The sequence below is a fragment of the Pelodiscus sinensis genome, chromosome 4, assembly GCF_049634645.1.
Source record: "Pelodiscus sinensis isolate JC-2024 chromosome 4, ASM4963464v1, whole genome shotgun sequence".
Taxonomy (NCBI): domain Eukaryota; kingdom Metazoa; phylum Chordata; order Testudines; family Trionychidae; genus Pelodiscus; species Pelodiscus sinensis.
In genome coordinates, this window is record NC_134714.1 from 67,222,766 (window position 1) to 67,243,022 (window position 20,257).

At 40.6% G+C, this 20,257-nt stretch overlaps 1 protein-coding gene across 9 annotated transcripts in view; it reads left to right on the top strand.

Moving 5' to 3' along the window:
* The window catches only part of TMEM62 (transmembrane protein 62), a 71,122-nt gene that overhangs the window by 41,023 nt on the left and 9,842 nt on the right, over positions 1–20,257 (top strand). For all 9 annotated transcript variants that reach the window (XR_012903456.1, XM_075927251.1, XM_006128616.4 and 6 more), the window contains 8 exons: positions 43–167; positions 312–434; positions 2,703–2,858; positions 8,138–8,297; positions 12,000–12,113; positions 14,029–14,113; positions 16,407–16,511; positions 17,462–17,580. Coding sequence is in view for 8 of the 9 variants with exons in the window: in XM_075927251.1 (XP_075783366.1) it covers positions 43–167; positions 312–434; positions 2,703–2,858; positions 8,138–8,297; positions 12,000–12,113; positions 14,029–14,113; positions 16,407–16,511; positions 17,462–17,580 (987 nt within the window). In the remaining variant the exon portion in view is untranslated. The remainder of the gene's footprint in view (positions 1–42; positions 168–311; positions 435–2,702; positions 2,859–8,137; positions 8,298–11,999; positions 12,114–14,028; positions 14,114–16,406; positions 16,512–17,461; positions 17,581–20,257) is intronic.

A 20,257-nucleotide genomic window follows, 5' to 3' on the forward strand; every position in this document is an offset into this window, starting at 1 on the left:
GAATGCTAATGACACACATTTTCAATTTGTTTGCCATTTCAGAGTCAAATGGAAGAGCTGTTGTCCTTGGTCAAAGAAAGTTATCATAGTAACCAAACCATTTGGTTTGGCCATTATCCTACTTCAACAATCATCTCCCCATCCCCGGGAGTACGAAAAGTAATGAGGTAAGATCTTTTTTCTCTTTCTATATATTTCCAGCATTAAGCTATGTTTAATCCTCCTCCTCTTCATAAATATGCCCATCAGTTTTCAGCTACCTTGAGGTTGCATTTTCCTCCTAGTAAAATAATCATCTTGTTTTTGAATAGCTCTGCTACAGCCTATTTGTGTGGTCACCTCCATACGTTGGGTGGATTGATGCCAGCGCTGCATTGTCGACACCCTCAGGGTACTCTGGAACTGGAGCTGGGAGACTGGATGAATAATAGAAAGTGAGTAAATCCTCAGTGAAAAAGCAAATACACAAACACTACCAGTTGAAGTGGTGACCCTTTCTATTTTTTGTGGAGAATTCAGAAGACATGATATCTTCAGTGCATTAGCTCCTACCATTAAAGTTAATGAAAAATACCTTCATATTTAATGCTGAATTTTTCCCCTATGCTAATAGTTTGAAATAATTATAAGAAATTATGCCCAAGAAATACTTTTCTTCACTCCATTTCCCTTATTTTGTATATTTAGAAGGTGAATATAGGAAATCTAAATAGCAGATATCTTTGTGTTCAGTAACAAGATTGCTACATGAGCTGTAATTAAAACATCAGTATTGGTACTTTAAAATGTCATTGCTTTGCATCAGCTTTATTCTGTTCATATGCTTAAAAAACAAAAATAGTCTGATAAATGCAGCATCAATAGACTGAAATGTGGTAGATGTTGCAAGGAATCTGTGCTGTCTAGTGGGTTGGTATACTATCCTTTAATCTGTGGATGCTAAGAATTAAATCTGGATTAAACACCTTTAATAATAACTGTGTTAAACTAGTGTTACAATTCAAATAAATATAAGTAATTTAGGGTAAAACACATACCAAGGTATGATAGAATTCCCACTCCCTGCTAGTGTGATGCCTCTTGTCCAGATCTGGGAAAGTTAGCAGAAGGAGGCATCCCATGTTGTGAAAGCTTTCTCTTCAGTACTTATCTTCTGGTAATTTGGCCTTCCAGCCATTCAGTTAACCCCTTCCAGGATTACAAAGTCCAACAGGACCACTGTCCAAATGCCCCTTGCAGATGTGTTCAGCCTCTAGTTGGGGCTTTGTGCCAGTGGCTAGCAGGAGAATCCAGCCCACGTATCACACTGGGTTCTCTCTCAGAGATCCTATACACAGCAACCTATGTCTGCTCAATCCCCAGCCCTCTCAGTATTTCCCTGGGCTCCTTCTTACCCACCCTTTCTTGCTTCCCTTGCCTGGTTCTGGGTTTATCACGGGAGACTATTCTACCCTCCATGGCTACTTTACCCCCTCCTAGCCTCTTGCTAGACTCCTTACTTCAGGACAGGATCTCAGTGTTTACCCTTCCCCTGGACTTTCTTCATCTCCTTGATAACTTCCCTCATTCCAGGGAGCAGCCCCTTTCTTTGCAGCCCCCTCGTTCTTTCAGCCACTTGGCTTTATAGTCTAGTGCAGTATTTCCCAAATGGTGCTCAACAGAACCCTGAGGTTCCATGAAGTGTAACTCGGGGTTCCGCAAAAAAATTCTGCTACCCTGCCCCCTTCAGAGCCCATAGGAAGCTCCCATTGGGGCTTTTCCGGCAAGGACAGGCTTCTGGGGGCACGCAGCTTTGGCTGCTCCACAACCTACTGCGGCTGCCCCACTCCTGCACACGGCGCAGCCCCTCCTCACCCCGTAGCACTGCCCTGTTCCAGTGTCCTCCTCCTTGTATGCACAAAATTTCATTGAGTTTTAACTATAACGGAAGTGTGAAGCATCACCGTTGGCCTATTATTAAAATAATTTGTGAGAGAGAAACTGAGATATGGGGTGTAAATATCACAGGGACCCATCATAATTATTTCTAATTCCTAAACAAACCTATTAATTCATAAATTCTTAAAATTCATTCCATGCTCAAAAAGTGAAAACTGTTATTTTTGGGGAAGTTAAGTTTGGTTGTACAATGCTTAGCACAGTGGGGTCCTGGTCAGTGACTAGGGCTCTAAGTGAAATAGTAATACAAATAATTAATACTAATTAGTTTTTAATAATAAATATTTTTTTCCTTCCTCTTCCTCGCTTCTCTTTTTCTGTTTTAAATTTTGGGGTTTCTGTGCCCTTTGCTACGCTCATTTGAAGAAGTGGGTTTTGCCCACAAAAGCTCATGATACCATATATATTTTTGTAAGTCTCTAAGGTGCCAAAGGACCCCTCATTTTTAAATATTTTTAATAATAATAATTAATATATAACAAAATGATTGACTGCCTGTTACAAGGTCAGAACTCAACTTGTGTCAACTATGAGACTGCACATGGTGCTTCCATAATAAGCAACATGAATTTGAAAGTCTCAATCTAAAAACTGTACCCCTCTGCTACTCATCTCTCTCTCACACAGATGCACACATGCGCGTGCACACACACACAAATAAATGAGTCAGTCTAGTTTAAAAGCTTTGGGGCAATTTGTGAATCCTGTCCCCTTGTAATAGTCGACATTAACAACATTGTCTTGTTTTAACCTCTGATCATCAGGTACCGGATCCTTGCATTTGATCATGACCTCCTTAGCTTTGCAGATGTGAACTTTGAGGAATGGCCAGCTGTTCTCATCACCAACCCCAAATCGTTACTTTATAGCAGCTCTACTCATGAACCACTAGTGAAAATTCTTCATTCCACCCACATCAGGTACTCTAGGGTCTCTTGAAACTTTCAAGAAGTTCTTTTACAGTTAGGTGTTTGTGATTAAATCATTGTATATGTGTCTCTGTTCATATGTGTATGCACTGCAAAAAAACCAAAACAATCTGTGGCCAGCATGAGAGTCCAGGTCAATTGACTTGGGTTCATGATACAAACTAAAAATAGCAATGTTCCCTTTTAGGCTCTGAAGCTGGTAAAGGGGGGGACAGAGTGTCAGAACCTGGGATGCAGCAGCTACCCTGCTATTTTTGTCTTGTAATGTGAGCCTGTGTTTGTTGGCTACAGATCTGAGATTTGCCACGTTGATAACTTGTGTTTGGGGCAGGTTTTTTTGGAGGTGGGAGGTTGTGGGGGTTGTAGGTTTGTCTTTGTTTTTTTCTGTGTGTGTTTGGGGGTGTGGTGTGGTGTGGATGTGTGGGTTTTTTTTTTTTTTTTTTTTTTTTGGCACTATAGATGTACATTAAGTTAACATATGTTAATTGCTGTCCAAATCCAATTCTCTAGAAGGGTATTGAATGATAGGAGCAAGCTATATAGAGCTATATTACATTTGCTTTACTCATGCAAGTGTTCTCACGGAAACCAATGGTATTATTTGTATGATCAAAGCAGGCAGAACTAGGCCCATAATTAGTCCTTGATCATAATTGTTAATGGCTCAGTATACAACTATGTGTACCAGTTTGATTTTTTATGTTCGCTTATATTCATCTAAGTTTTTCTATGCATGTTTTATGCTTCTGCTTTCAGGTTTTTTTTTAGCCTGAATCTGCCTATTTTCAGCCTCTGCCTATGTTCATGTTTATGTATTTTTAAACCTGTACTGTTTTTATTTCTATTTTTGTTTACTTTTAAATTGTTAATATGGTTGGATTTATAGTAATACTGAATAATACAGTTTGTTTCTTGTTTACTTCCGTTCTCCTGGGCATGCCCTTTCTAAAACATTCACAGTTATAAAATGATAACGTGACTGGGGCTCCAGAGGGGAGTAAGTACCTTTGTTGACTGTTCCTTGAGAGTGTGTGCTCAGCCCGTGTGACATGGGGAATGGAGCTCAGTACCTACTTCCCTAGAAGCCTTTTTAGAAATTAGGAAGACAGTGATGAGATCTTCACATAGACAGCCCATACACCCTGTTGCTGCTTCCTTTTGGTGTTGCAGAAAAAGAGGGGCTGGAAATAAATGGCTTAATCTCTAACTGCCAGTTACTACACACACAAAGACTCTTTTTCACACTCTCTCAGTTCTCAGGGTACCCAGGACTGTGAGGCTATGTCTACACTACAATGATCTATCGGAAAAAGGTACGCTTCGCAATTTGCGTTTCTTTTTCCGATAGTTTTTCGAAAGAGGCTTTTCCAAAATTTGGCCCGTCTACACTGGACCAAATTTCGAAAAGCCTCCTCTTTCGGAAGAACCCTTCTTCCTCGTGGAAGGAGGAAGACAGGGCTTCCGAAAGAACACGTCTGCTCTTCTGCGAAAAAAAAAAAGCTGAAGAGCAGACACGTTCCCTGGACGCGGCGGAGTTTTTCCGGGATAAAAACCCTGTAGTGTAGACATAGCCTGAGTCACCTGGTTTCCTATCCTACTTCTAGTGTGAGGAAGACTTGTTTTTGTTTAGTTTTGTGTCAGCTTTCTGATACCATCAGTCTGTTAGCCACCCAAGCATTGTACTCTGGGCTGTGGCAGCGTCTATTTTGTCTTGCAGGTTAACAATAGGTGTACTCAAGCCTTCAAGGCCCTTTAAGCATTCCTCTGTGGCAGGGTTTCCCAACCTCTGGGTTGGGACCCAAATATGGGTCACCATTACATTTCAAAAGGGTCACCAGGTGTCTCCCCAGGTGGTTCTTAAGGAGCCATTCACACATTTTTTTTTTTAACTGCACTGGGTCACCAAGTCTTCCTGAATTGTCAAAATGGATCCCCATCTGGAAAAGGTTGGGAACCGCTGCTCTGTCCAGTCCTTTGTCTACTGAACAGTCTTAGGAATACCAAGTCTGTTGTCCCCAAGGCATTCCTTGTGTATCACAGCACTGAGATATATTTGTAGTGGAAACAAGGATAATTTTGTTACCAAATATTCCAGAAATATGAAGTAATATGGAAACAAAAGCGTACATATAAAACAAAATCATAACTTGTTTTATAGAGACTAAACAAGCTAACCTCCTGTCTAACGAAGTTTCCTAACCCCCAGAATTTTCTGCAGCTTTTCAACCAAGGTTGGTTGATATCCTGTTTTCGTGAATGTAATCAACACTTACTTATTAGGTGCAAGAATAAGAGGGTCTTCTTTGCCTTCTGCTTACATTGACTGTTCTCAGAGTCAGAATAACCACCCATGGATTATTTTTCCTATGTGCTGCTTCCCTGTTGATTTCACATCTCCTTGTTAACTTTATATGTATATAGACGTTCAGTATGTTCGCTTACAATGCATAATTTATATCTCAACAGAAAAATAAGCAAACAACTCTTGCTTAACAGAAAACCTGTTTGTCAACTCTGCCTTAACATAGACTTTGAAACATATTCTTTGCATAGTCTCTGTACATACATTTCACAATGATATTAATGACCAGTGAGATCTGGCTTTCTTTTGATATCTCACATAATATTCTAGACTCAGTACATTTCTGTAACCCTCTGTGCTAGATGTGCACACTAGAGATGTAATAGTGTAGCCGATTAACTGATAACCAAAAGCTTATAGGTTAATGCTGTAGACTACATGCATTTCCCTCCATTTCAAGCCAATACATTTTTATTAGGCTGGCCAGCAGCCTGGCTCCGTCCTGGCTTGCAATGGGTCCAGGACCTAACCCTGCTGCAGCTCTGCATTTCAAGTGTATTAAGATCCGGGCGGGCAGCCCAGCTCAGTTCTGCCTCGCAGTGGGTACGGGAGCTTAGACTCTCCCTAGACATGGGCTGCTGGCAGCCCGCACTGCTGCCTCTTTTTCAGAAGCAGCAGTATAGGGCAACAGGCAGCTGGTCCACAAGAGGAGCTGGTTTTTTAACTAGCTCTCCTTGCAGACCAGCTCCCACCTGGCACCGAACGCTGCTGCCTCTGATATACTGGCTGCCGGCCCTGCCACCAGGGACTATAGAATAGTCGACTAACCGATAAAATGTCATGAGGTTACTTGACTATTCAGTTAACCAATATTCAACATCCCTACTGCACACACAGAGACAGGAATGTTTATTGCTTCATATTAGGCAGAAATATAGGAAAATTAACCTTGAAATGGCACAAGAAATCATTACAGTTTAATAAAGCAAGAGAATTTGATTGAAGGAATAAAATATAAATGCTTCTCATTTAATGAGGAGTCCTATGGCACCTTACAAAATAACAGATTTATTCGGACACAAGCTTTTGTAGATAAAAACATGACAAAGTGAGGTTTTACCCATGAAAGCTTGTACCCAAATAAATCTATTAGTGTTCAAGGTGCCACAGGGCTCCATGTTGGTTTTGCAGATCCCAGACTAACACGACTATTCCTCTGACTCTGAGATTTGTCTCATTTACTAATTTAAGAAAAAAATAATAATACAACTAATGAGCTGCTGAATGAATTTGGGAAATTACCAGATCCATTACTAATGAGCCTACACAGTGTTTTATTATACCTTTGAATCCCAAGAATCAACAACAGATATAAAAGAACTTACAAAAGGTAAACTTACAAAGTAAGATGTTTTCATAGTTCTTATTTCTTTTCCATCTGCTGAAGTTTCCAAAGCTATATTTCATCTTAATTTGGTGAAAGCACTTGAAGTAGATAGTTTACAGAATTTTACAAGTGCTTCCTTGCCAAAACCACTACCACCTTATGTAAACTTTCAGCTAGATCTTTGCAGAAACCAAAATGGAGATCCAGTGAAATGTGCATCTTTTAGTACAATCTCCATGTTGAATTAGGATTCTGACATCTTAATGAAAATTGTAGTCTTAACATTTGAGGAAGTATTAACTTAGCTTGTACATTGAATTTAAACAGGCTTTGTAGCAGGAAGGAATTGTAGTCCGTATTAGACCAAATAAAATTTTGAGACTGTCAACAAGGAGACATATCTGAAGTTTAGATTCTAGTACCTTTGATAGGATGAAGTGAGATTTTCTTTCTAAAAGCACTAAAATTTTGAATTTGGCTTTTTGGATTTAATCTGTTTTTGAAAATAATTAACTCACCCAACTAACTATATTCCACCATGTGTGCATGGCATCTTATGAGTGATATCCTGTCATCTGAGTGAGCCTTATCCACTGTCTCTATTGCATTATCAGAAGTAAAAGAACTTGGAAGATTTTAGGATACAAAATTACCAGGGGGAAGCAAACTGCTACACTTTAATTGAAATGGAAACAATACTGAAGGGAAAACCATTAAAATTGCTTCACTTGGATGTGAATGTTTCTCATAAAATTCAGTTATATGAACCAAATTATTCTTCTTCCTCTGGAAATTTTTTTTTAAAAGACTGATAAATGTTGACAAAATCTGTATGAATGTGTGTAGATTCCAGTGTCTGAAGACTGCAATATGAAATGTTTGACATACATGGGTCACCTTTGCTTTCATCAGTCTAGCTAAGTCTGTTCTTGTTAGGATCCTAAGTTACTTTGTTAAAACAGTTCTACAGTCTAGTTTTGCACCATCTGACCTTGGCAAAGGTGGAGTGTGGACAGAGTTGAATACTGTTAAAGCCTCCTTTCCACACCATCTCTCCTTCAAGGTGCCAGTGTAAAGAGTCAGAAATCCAAGCTGAGAATTGCACTTGAGCTTTGTGCTACCACTAAATCAGCAATACAGGTTTTGGTTACATTTTCATTTAAGTAAAAATATATTTGGGAAGATTATGTGAACTGATGCTATATACAGATTCAGCAGGACCATATGTACAATGTGTAAATGATTTTGTTAAGATTCTCTTTTCTCTAGACAGAAAAACTACTCCTACTAAACTGTTCCCACTTTTTGGGAGAGGACTGCCGCTTTTTTTTTTTCCCCCCACTCTTGGCTCCCAGGAAGTTGAGGATGATTAGGTGTATAGATAGGCAGGGTATGCTACCTCTTTTGTAAATTACAGCAAGAATGTAACATCTCAAAAACAGCCCACAATAAGTCCAGCTCTTCCCTTGTTAGTCCTTGGAACTTTTAGGTATTAGGAAGCATAACCTAATGATTTGTTTCCAAGAGCTAATAACAAACCTTTCTGCAACTCTCATGATATACCTGTTTATTTTTATTTAGAGTTTTGGTCTTCTCTCCTTCTTTCATCACCTCTGTAAATGTCAGTATTGATGGAGTTCATTTGGGGGCTGCTCATCATGTGTCTGGTCCTCTCTACGTAGCAAAGTGGAGCCCTCAAAACTACAGTGAAGGGTTACATTACATAGATGTGATGGTCCAGGTGAGCTGTTTACTGGCTTTCATTACTTTAAACTATAATACAGTGGTTCTCAACCTATTCAACATTGGGCCACAGGTTGAGAACCACAGCCACTTTTCCCAACCACAGACACCCTATCCCCAGGGCCTCCTGCCCAAAGACCCCTCCACAGAGTGGAGCCAGCAGTCAAGTCCTGGGTTTGTATGGGAGGGTGGTTGGCTGGAACCCAGAACTCACCATGTGATGCCCAGTGAGAGCCCCAACCCTGGGCCAGTTGCGTGGCAAGGCAGCAACGAAGCAGGCTGGATCCCAACCTGGCTGGGCCAGCCAGCATCCCTGACCCTGTGGGGTTGGCCAGAAGCCCTAGCCCCATTTAATGGGCCTGGTAGCCTTTAGCATACAACTGTGTGCTAATTGGGCCATGAGTTGAGAACCACTGCTGTAGTGCCTAGACTGTCAACCTACTGCATCATGTAAGTAGGAATTATTTTAATTTAAACAAATGTTCATATGTTCCAGTTTTGTCTGCCAAGCAGCAGAAATGAAAGTCCTATTTATTTAGTGAAAAAGTCTGAATCCCTAACGTTAGGACTTTATTTAAGGATTTGTACAAAAGGATTCAAACTTCAGACTGAAAATGTGTTGATGTGAGTTACAAGGGGAAGATCAGATCACTGGTAAACAAGGTTTTTCAAATAACAGGTGCCATTTTAAGATTACCTCAAAAGAGAGGCGCACTGATTTGGACAAGAAATATGTAGTTATGATAATCTTTCAAGCAAATTTTAGACAATTTGACATTTTCTTGCCTACTAAGGACAAGGATCCAAATTTGGAGGGCCTTAGAGATGAAATTGTAATAGGTTTTGTTTGAAATTGATCTAAAAACTTGTGAAAGGTTAGCATGTAACATCTTTTTTTATTTCACAGAATACCAAATCTTTATTGAAATTTTGTTGTTTGAATATAACATTGTGAGTAACAGTTCTTCTTTTATCAGAGGGGTAGCCGTGTTAGTCTGAATCTGCAAAAGCGACGAGGAGTCCTGTGGCACCTTATAGACTAACAGGTGTATTGGAGCATAAGCTTTCGTGGGCAAAGACCCACTTCGTCAGATGCATGTAGTGGCCACCACATGCATCTGACGAAGTGGGTCTTTGCCCACGAAAGCTTATGCTCCAATACACCTGTTAGTCTATAAGGTGCCACAGGACTCCTCGTCGCTTTTGCAGTTCTTCTTTTGGCAACTATAGTTCAGTAATGTGACTTTAAGAAACTTGAATAGAAACTGAGCAATTACCTCCATTTTTGTATACATTTATACATAGAAATTAATAGTATTGAGAGAGTCAATTTCTGTCTCACCATGCATAGTCTAGCCAAAAAACATTTTTGTAGAGCAGAAAACTTTCTTATTTAAGGGAGTCATACTTCAGATTCTGAAATGTTAATGGTTTGGATACTCATCCATATGCATAACTTTCTATCTTTGTAACAAAACAAGATATGGACAGTAATAATTTTCTGTAGCCAACTTGCTGTACTTTTAATGTTTAGTATCCTAGCTTCTTGTTATCTTTTTGCATTTTCTTCATAAAGAAAGCATTAAAAATTTCAGAATTGATCCTTCTCAAATGAAGGGAGAAAAGCCACATTGTTATAGGGCTCACTCTCACGGTGCCCCATTGTGATTCTCTGGGGCACTGCTCGCTCTTGACAGGGCCTCCAGCAGTTGGTTATCATCTCTTATGAGGTCCATGTCAGTGGTGCTTTAGCCCTCCAACTAATACATGTGGGACTGGCTATCAGTAGTTCAATGTGCAAATATATGCATTTACCACCATTTTAATAGGATTGTGCTGTATAAAAATGAACTTCTGACTTCCTTCACTCATATACAGGCAGTCCCCGACTTACGTGGATCCGACTTACGTCGGATCCCTAGATACGAACAGGGTGAGGCAACTCCCGCACATGCGCAGCAGCATTCCCGGGGCTCGCTCACCTGGGTCCTAGGATCCTCCTCCTCCTCAGGCCGGCTCCGACTGGGGTCCCGCAGAGCTGCCGGGCAGAGGAAAAGTGCCTCCCCACGCCCGCTGCCCCCCCCACCCCTCTGCCAGCAACAGGCTGCCCCCTCCCCTGAGCAACAGGCTGCCGAACAGACAAAAGCAGCCTCTCTGCCTCTCCTCCCCTCTATACATGCCTGCCGGGCTCCCGGAGCGCAGCAGCGTCCCCGGGGCTCGCTCACCTGGGTCCTAGAATCCACCTCCTCCTCCTCCTCTTCGGCCGGCTCCAACTGGCCTCTGCCTGCAGCAGCTGGCCACAGGGACAGGGATCCCGCAGAGCTGCCGGGCAGAGGAAAAGTGCCCCCCCCCCCCCGCGCGGCCTCGCATCCTGCACGCCTCCCCCCTCCCCCCTGCCAGCAACAGGCTGCCCCCTCCCCTGAGCAACAGGCTGCAGAACAGCAGACAAAAGCAGCCTCTCCGCCCCTCCTCCCCCTATACATGCTGGGCTCCCTGGGCAAACAAAGACTCCACCAAAACAAACAAAGTGCTGGCCTCATTGTGTTAGCAAAAAAAGGACCTTCCTCCTAGAACCCTGGGTGGTGTGTGGAAATAAAGCTATTAGCTCAAAGCATGGTGCAGAGCTGTTTGGTATTTGATGAGTTACTCCTTTAGTCCTGAGTTTGTCACAGGGACAGAAATAGATGTGAAATCTTCTGAACAGGGGAACAGACAGCAAAACAAACATTAGAGGGGAGTTAACCTTTCCCTATGCTATCCAAAACTAAAAAAAATGTTTGGCTAGAGTTTCCCCTACAATATGTACCAGTTCCGACTTACATACAAATTCAACTTAAGAACAAACCTACAGTCCCTATCTTGTACGTAACCCGGGGACTGCCTGTATCACTAAAGCATCCAGGAACTAAATACTCTGAAAAGCTAATCTCCCAGTGTAGGAGCAGAGAGGTTGGTTCTATTTCTGATTAGTTAGTTAGAGAAAAGGTGAATCGTCACAATTTTTTCTAATTTGTCTAATTTTTAATACAATTTTGTGATACTTTTCAAAATTTCTATCCTTGTGATCACACTTATATTATAAAGCATCTCCTAAGTACACCTGACTGTCCTGTCTATTTATGTCCTGGTATACAGATTCTCACTGCTACAAATATACAAAAAAAAAAAAAATCAGGGAATTATGTTGAATAAATGTAGTAGTAGTAGTGGCAGCAAGAAAATGTATTACTGTAGTCTGGCTTATAGGTGAAAGTGAATCAATTACAGTTTAATTTAAAAAATATCAAAAGTGGAACACAATGCAGCCCTAATACTTGTTTCAGAGGAAAGGGTCTCTAGAGTTGAGTGTACAAAAAAACAAAAACTGATGGTTGAAAGTAGCCCACTTCTACAAGTTGTTGAGCTTCTGAAAGGGTCCCTTTCCCATGTTACGCTTACTGATTATAAATTTAGGTCCAAACATTTTCTTGCAACATAAAATTACATTGTCATAATTCACCTAAAAAGAATATACCTGTGCAATAATAAGTATTTAGACATCAATCTGTCAGATCTGCCTACTACTAATTAGATTTTTGCGGAGAATTTAGCAAGCCTAGGAGCCTTAACCTGAAATTTTGCTTTATTCTGGTAAGTGGTTTAAAAGACACTTGCTTGACACAGTTGGCATCTGATTACTTGTCTGTTTATTCCCAACCAGGATGCCACTGGGAAGAGCAGGACTCGAGGTCATACATTTGCTGTGAATGAAAACCTCTCCCTCAGATTTGGCTTCTTGTCATCTTTCATTCTCCTTACTGACCACTACATACTGGTGGGTGCTTTTGACCAAAATAGCTGTCATACCTGACTTCTTTCTGTAGAGATGTTTGGAGCCATTTTTCCTAAATCACAATGAGAATAAATTATTTAATGTTGAGTTGGTCAGATATTATGGTGATGGGGCCATATAAGAAACTTCATGCATCAGTTCTCAAGTTGCACCATTCAGAGATAAACATGCTTTGATTATACATGCAAAAGACCCTATGGCTATACAGCAAAATTATTTCTAAATAAGAACTGTTATTTTGAAATAACTTTACTAGTGTCTACACAAGCCAACCGCTATTTCAAAATTAAATTGAAATAGCGGAGAGCTCATTTGGAACTTGGTAAACTTCATTCCATGGGGAATAGCACCTATTTCAAAACTGCTATTTTGAAATAAGCGCTTTGTAGATGTGGAATAGGGGCTATTTCAAAATAGGGGGGGCCTCAAGCCCTTCCCAGGGTGCCCTGCTGGCCACTCTGGCCCCAACCAGATGGCCTCAGGCAGCAGCCACACTAGGTAACTCCTGACCTTATGCCCTGCCGGAACCTGTTCCAGACGGCCTTAAATGAGATTTAGCATCCAATCAGTGTGAATGCGCTATTTCGAAATAGCAAAATGCTATTTTGAAATGCATTTTGTGTGTAGATGCGTTATTTCGAATAAGATATTTTAAAATAACTATTTCGAAATTAGATATTTCAAAATAACGCTGCAGTTTAGACATACCCTCACATTTGCATCCACAGCTGTTCATTTTTCACACATGCATGTTTTGTGCATGCATTAGCTATGTTTTTTGTCAGAGATGTTGCGCAAATATAAGGCTGCCAAATTTGGCTTGCAGAAAAGTGAAGCCCATACCAGATTTAAAGAACGGTAGTCAAAATGGATTACTACAGAGGTGCACTAGCAGGATTTTAGGAAGGACTGGTACATTGGCTTTGCTAGAGCCAAGTATGACATTAGCAGACAAAGACCAACAGTGAAATCATTGCCCCGTTAAAATAGAAAATACCACTGATTTAAACAGATGCATGATTACAAAGGACCAGTACTAGAATAAACAGGAGATGGAATCTCAGGATTAATGTGTATCAATAGAGTGATAAAAAGGAAGCTTTAGGTTGCACTGTGACTTTTTCAAAACTCTAATGTTATTTCTCTAAATTTGTAACTCTGATATTCACCGTAAACACTTAAAACTGTAGTTTTACTCAGCACAGCAATTTGAAAATGTATATGGTGATACATGTCTTCCTATGTGAAATATATTTTTATTTTTGTGTTTATTGGTGATATCCCTCTGACTGAAAGCAAGGCAGATGTGAGCATGTGCTCCCAATAGTTTGAAAACCTAATAAAACAGATTGCAAAATTAATCTTCGAATTTGCTTTGATGCGGAAAGTAATTACTGGTAATTCTTACAACTGTTGTACTAATTTATAAATTATTATAAATGTATTACAACAGTTAGTGTTGTTTCACTATGAAAGTATTCTCATAGAAACCAGAACTAAACTGAATTTTAGGACTTAACAGGGTTAAAAAAAAAAAAGCTAGATTCATGGAGGCTAAGTCCATCAAAGGCTATTAGACAGGATGGGTAGGGATGGTGTCCATAGCCTCTGTTTGTCTAGACATGGGTGACAGGAGAGGATATTACATGATGATTACTACGTGGACCTTTGGTCTGACCCAGTATGGACATTCTTATGTTCTTATGAATTTACTGATTTTTCTCAAGTTTCTGTTTCTGAAGTCTCATTACTTTTAAACATGAATGGCACCACAAATCTCAGAATACCTGTTTTAATTAATCCATTTTTTTCTTATTGTGTTGGCTTTCACGCAGCAGTACTTAGAAGTTGGCTACCATTTGAAAGTTTTGATTTATTGAAAACAATTTTTTTTCAGGCTCGAGTACTCTTTGGGCTGATTGTTCTGGTTCAGGTCGCCTTGCTTCTTATTTTCAGGTATCTTAGAAAGCCAACACTCAAAGGTAAGAGTCAGTGTTTTGTCTGAATTTTTAAAGATGATTTCGATTTTTTTCCACCCTCTATTCACTATTTTATCCTGTGCCATAAAGACAGCAAAAAACAAATAATAATTACACTGTTGTTTACTGTGCTAGCTTTGCAAGTAGCACCTCTGTTTAACTTGATCCATTCAAGCTGCTATTTTGTTTTCAAGAGGGCTCAGAGAACCTCTGATCCATCAAAGAAAATATGATCTAGTCTGTTTAGGACTTCACCTTATATTCTTTGCTTGGACAAAACTCCTGTTGATCAAGCCCTTAATTTCAATTTATGTAATGGAAAATCCTATTTATAGAAAAAGTGATGTTCTAAACCAGTATAGGGAACCTAAGGCTCAGGCCAGATGCCCCTGGCTTGCCTAGATCTGGCCCCCAAGGCTCAGTACTTCTCCCCCTCCCCCAGCACTGGGAGCCTGTGCTGGTGCTTCAGGTCCCCCCCCCCTTACCACCACCACCACCACTCCGCAGAGCTGTAGAACACAAAATCTGGTGTGCAAAAGGAATGTGGGGAGTCTCTTTCACTTTCTCAATTGGGGGCCAAGTCAGTGAGAGTTTGGTTGTTCGGGTTTTTGTTTGTTTGTTTGTTTTTACTTTCGTTGGGGGGAGGGGTTCTTTGCTTCCCACTTGCGTGCAGCCCCCCGACTGATTTTTCTGTGGGTCACTGGACCTTGACTCAAAAAAGATTCCCCACCTCTGTTCTCAACTCTTTCATAGTAATGCAGTACAAGTGTGCTTGTGTAACAGCAGTTGTCCATACAATGGTTTGTCATTACTGTCAGTTGAAAAAAACTTTCCCGTTGCAAATAGTACTTCTTGCTGATTTAGATATACAGCATGAACAGGTTTTCTTTTCATAGGAGTAGTGTTGTGAACATCTATTCTCTCATTGTAATTTACTATTTTATGTGTAGTGGTAGATTTGTGCTATGATATTTGATATAGTTAATCTGTTAAAGTTTTTATCCTTTATTGTGATGTGATCTAAATGAAGCTTAAAGAGATTGTTTTGACTAAGTCCTTTTTTGTATCTGATCATGTAACATTCTTGTAGTAACTGCTTTTGTAGGAAAGTAATGTATTGTTAGATGTTTTAATTAAATGTATCAGCTGAGAACAAGACCCACCAACCAGTTCTCTACAAATAATAAATGCGGGCACTGCTGATTTCAGAAAGTCAATCCTACTGCCATAGATGAGACTTGCAAAAAGTTCTCTGGAGCTCAGTCTATACATATTTGTTGCATTACAGAATTAACACCTTTGCATAGGCTGCTGTGTCTAAATTCTCAGAGACCATTTTCTTAAATACTATTCTTGGAGATTGCCACCTGATCCTATTAAGTGTGGACTAGAATTAATTGAAAATATATTATGATTTTTAACCTAACTCAAGTTAGTCCATAATGATCCACCTCTTTGGGCTTGTATCTTTTATTGACCCAGCTTGCTTGCCTTTTGTGTTGGTGATAATCAACTTTTTCCATATTTTTCCATATTTTTCATTGCACTGAACTTATTTTTCTGTGTATTTCAGGGAAATGTTATTTACCCCTTCACATAACAAAGAACTAGGAGTTACTGGATTATATTAATAGGCAGCAGGTTTAAAATAAGCAAAAGAAAGTGTTTCTTCACACAGAGGGGTAGCCACATGCATCTGACGAAGTGGGTCTTTGCCCACGAAAGCTTATGCTCCTACACTTCAGTTAGTCTATAAGGTGCCACAGGACTCCTCGTCGTTTCTTCACACAGTGTATATGCAACTCATTGCCAGAGGATATTGTGAAGGCCAAAAATGTAACTGTATTAAAAATAATTGGATAAATTCATGGAGAATAGGGCTACCAATAGCTATTAGCCAGGATGGTCAGGGCAATAATCACATGTTCTGGGTGTCCCTAAACCTCCAACTGCTAGAAGTTGGGACTGGATTACATGATATAAATCACTCATAATTGTCAGTTCTGTTCATTCCTTCTGAAGTATCTTGCATTGACCACTGTCCAAAGACAGGATACTGGGCTAGTTGAACCATTGGTCTAACCCACTATAGTCATTCTTATGTTCTTGTAGAAGCTGCCCATTTACTCTCTTGTGTTGGTGTTCCAAATTTACTAAATATTCTGTTAATTTATTTTTCTTATTTTATATATTTTATATAAACAGTAGTATCTAGGTTTTTAAAAACAGGCACATTTTTATATGTATCCTTTATGCTCTAAATTAATAATTTTTCTGAACTGTTTCCTTCATTCAGGACCTCCAGGATTAGTAATGTTGACCTCTTTTTCACTTCATGTCTTGAGCAAAACAAATATCTTCTATTACTCTCTTTTGATATTGAGTTTGTATACAGCTCTGGGTAAGTAGCCGAGGATGTAAATTATATGTTTTAAAATGTGCAAGACTGCTCAGAGGTTTCTCAATGAAAACACTATTCCATGGTGTCCAACACGCCTAGCCGCTAGCCACATGTGGCTGTTTGGCCAGTTGAATGTAGCTATTTGGCTTGAACAATATAGCTGTTCGGCTGGTTGAGTGTGGCTAGTTCGCTATAGCAGTAGCCAGGATAGTAGCTACTGCTTCAGAACTGGTTGGATACCATGGTAATGTAAAATAAAAAAGTTGGGTTACAAAGTTGTTGTAAATTTAAAAAAAAATTGTACTATAAAACCAAAGGTTTATTGAAGTATTCCAAATTTCGAATGTAGTGTCTTTGTATTCTAAAATTATTCTTGAACATTTAGAACAAATTCACTTTGTTCACTTATTCTTTTAAAATAAAAGACTGAGATCTGGCTCTAGCTTGGCAAAGTGTGACTGTGGCATGTTTATCTTTCACATGATCAGGTGTTTCCCTTAGAAAATGATACCAAAATTATTATACTAAAACTGAGTGCTCCAAGCTCACTTTCATTTGTAACCCAAGCCAGATTTAAATCAAGGCGTGAAAGACTAATGCATAAATACAGTGCACTAGTGAAAAGTATTTGTTTCAGAAGGATAGTTTCCATGGATATACCATTTCTGCCTGCAGCAAAATATTCTCTGTGGTATCAGAATTGTGAGAGATTAGATTTATATAAAAATATTTTCATTTCAGGGTGTTAGGGTGGGATCAGTTGATAATGCACTATGCTTTATTAATTTGACTCAGGACTGTTTATCAGGCTCAATATATGGTGTTTATTCTAAAGTGATCAGTAGATGAACAAATAGTTTTCCTAATGCTAGTTCATGCTTTGGGCTGGTGGAGTAAATCACCTTTATATTGTATTTATTATTGCTGTTGAATTTGTTCCTCCCTTACAGGACCCTGGTTTATTGGTGAGGTGATAGATGGCCAGGTGGGCACCTGTTTTTCCTTTGGGTTAATTGTTGGTGGCCATTTCCTGCAAGGCAACTTGACATTCATGATTGGAATTTTACAGGTATGAATTTACATATGAAAATTATCAAGCTGTTTAGTTGTGGGATTTTTTTCAAGCTTACTGAATTTTTGAAAGAGTGGAGAAGGAGGGTTGTGGCAAATGGGAGAAGTGATGGTATGGTGATCAAGACTCTGATCTTTCAAACTGAGACCATAGTTTAAATGGAATTTGGTACATTACATGGAATAAATTTAGTAGTTTCTGCTTTTTGTCTGTATAGCCAATTCAGCATAAGTGTTTTAGGGCATATTTTTATTGACAGTGTGATAGCTCTCAGGAAATCTGTAGTCATGGAGTCAAAGGGTTAAGGAAGTGCACTAAACCCAAAGTTTTCTGCCAGGCAAATATGGAGGCCATTTGAGACACTGCAGAAGAAATGGCACTGTAACCTGGATGTCAGATGTGTAGAAGGCTTTTTTTCCACAGGTTCCCTTCTTCCCTTCCCCTTTGCAGTATTAGAGTCCTAGATATTGTCATGCTAAATACCCAGTTTTGCCCTCTCTCGTTATCCTCAAGTATATGCCAAAGAGGACTCTTAAAACTCAGACATCTCTATGAGTGTTTGTTAGTGCTGAAACTCATGTATGACACAGAATACAGCAAGCCATTAAAAGATCCAGAAGAGCATTTGAAAGCTTCCCTCCTCTGACAACATCACTTCTTAGGGACTAAAAACATAGTAGAAAAGATCTGTTTGGCAGCATAGTATGCAGATGAATGGATTTACCTTATAAAATCCAACAGAACACTTACCCATGTGTGCTTACAGAAATTCAAATTTATTTGCCTTTTTTATTTTAAATTCTATTTTAAATTCTATTTTTAGTCTTTGGCCATTGCTTCATATACAGTCCTTTTTTCCCTTCTTCCTTGTCCTCTTTCATCCACAGAAGAAAACAGAATGCTTCATCAGGCTTCTGGTTCTATTTTTGAAGACCAGTGGACCTGTTGCTCTGTTTCAAAGTGTAGTTAGACAACAAGAATCACAGATACTAGATTAAAATTTTCAGCTAAAATGTGCATGGGGTGTGTGCACACTTTTCGGTCTCTGGGGGAAGTGGATGTGGCACAGATTGCAATTTAACTGGCATCTGGTAGAGTAGCTGCCAATGCCTTAGTGGTGGTGAACTTTATTTTAGAAGTGACATTTCGTCTCATGTAATACATCCAAACCATCCATGCCAAATAAAGTCGAGGAAAGAACAGGGTTTAGAAATGAGAAAACTCCAAATTTTAAAAGAGGGGAATATTCATTAGGGAGTTCTATCAATATTTGCTCACTCCCCATATGAAGTTTGGACTTATTGATGCTTCTTTGTTTTCCTTCTTAAATGTCATCAATAAATCTTGGCCATAGGTTTCCTGTTAGCAGTTGCCAATTCACACTGCTCCTTCTCAGCCTTGTTGGGGAGACAGAAAGTAAAAGCAATGTTGCTTCTCTCTCTCTCCCTTCCTTCCCCTTTCCCTTTTCTTTTTCTTTCCTCTGTTTAATTTTCCTTTGACTTTTTTGAACACCAGTTTAAAGCAAAGGGTTCCCATAGATGTTCCACTTTGCTCTTGCCTCACACTTGAGCCACCATGCTCCAGCCAAGGAAGGCCGAGTTGTTAAGATTTATTGCAAATCCTTTAAATTGGTCAGTAGGTTTCACTGTTAAATAGATATGAGCTTCCACTTTCACCAACCTAAGTTTAATGCCTTCTCAATTTTCTCATTCATCAACATCTGTGGATGACTCTTAACTCCAGGAATTACACTATTCTCTCTGGAATGTCGTAGCTGCTGCTAAACCTATCTCTGGAACAGTTATTGTTCCTTCCTGTATCTTCCTGTGGTCTGACTCGCTCAGTACAGGCAGTCCCCGACTTACATGGATCCGACTTACGTCGGATCCCTAGATACGAACGGGGTGAGGCAACTCCCGCACATGCGCAGCAGCATCCCCGGGGCTTGCTCACCTGGATCCTGGGATCCACCTCCTCCTCCTCGGGCCGGCGCCTCCGCCTGCAGCAGCAGCTGGCCGCAGGGAAAGGGGTCCCGCAGAGCTGCTGGGCGGAGGAAAAGTGCCTTCCCACATCCGCTGCCCGCCGCGGTCTCGCAGCCTGCCCGCCCTGGCTGCCGGCCACTGGCCGGCCTCAGCCCGTTTTCCCTCTCCTCCCCTCTATATATGCCGGGCTCCCGGCGCACAGCAGCATCCCCGGGGCTCGCTCAACTGGATCCTAGGATCCACCTCCTCCTCTTCCTCGGGCCAGCTCCTCCAGCCCACCAGCTCCGACTGGCCTCCGCCTGCAGCAGCAGCTGGCCGCAGGGAAAGGGGTCCCGCAGAGCTGCCGGGCAGAGGAAAAGTGCCTCCCCACGCCCGCTGCCCGCTGCGGCCTCGCAGCCTGCACGCCCCTCCCACCAGCAACAGGCTGCCCCCTTTCTCCCAGCAACAGGCTGCCCCCCATCAACAGGCTGCCGAATCAGCAGACGAAAGCAGCCTCTCCGCCCCCTATTCCCACCTTCCTCCTCCTCCCCTCTATATATGCCGGACTCCCTGGGAATGTAGCAAAAACAAACAGACTCCACCAAAACAAACAAAGTGCGTGGCCTCATTGTGTTAGCAAAAAAAGGACCCTCCTAGAACCCTGGGTGGTGTGTGGAAATAAAGCTATTAGCTCAAAGCATGGTGTAGAGCTG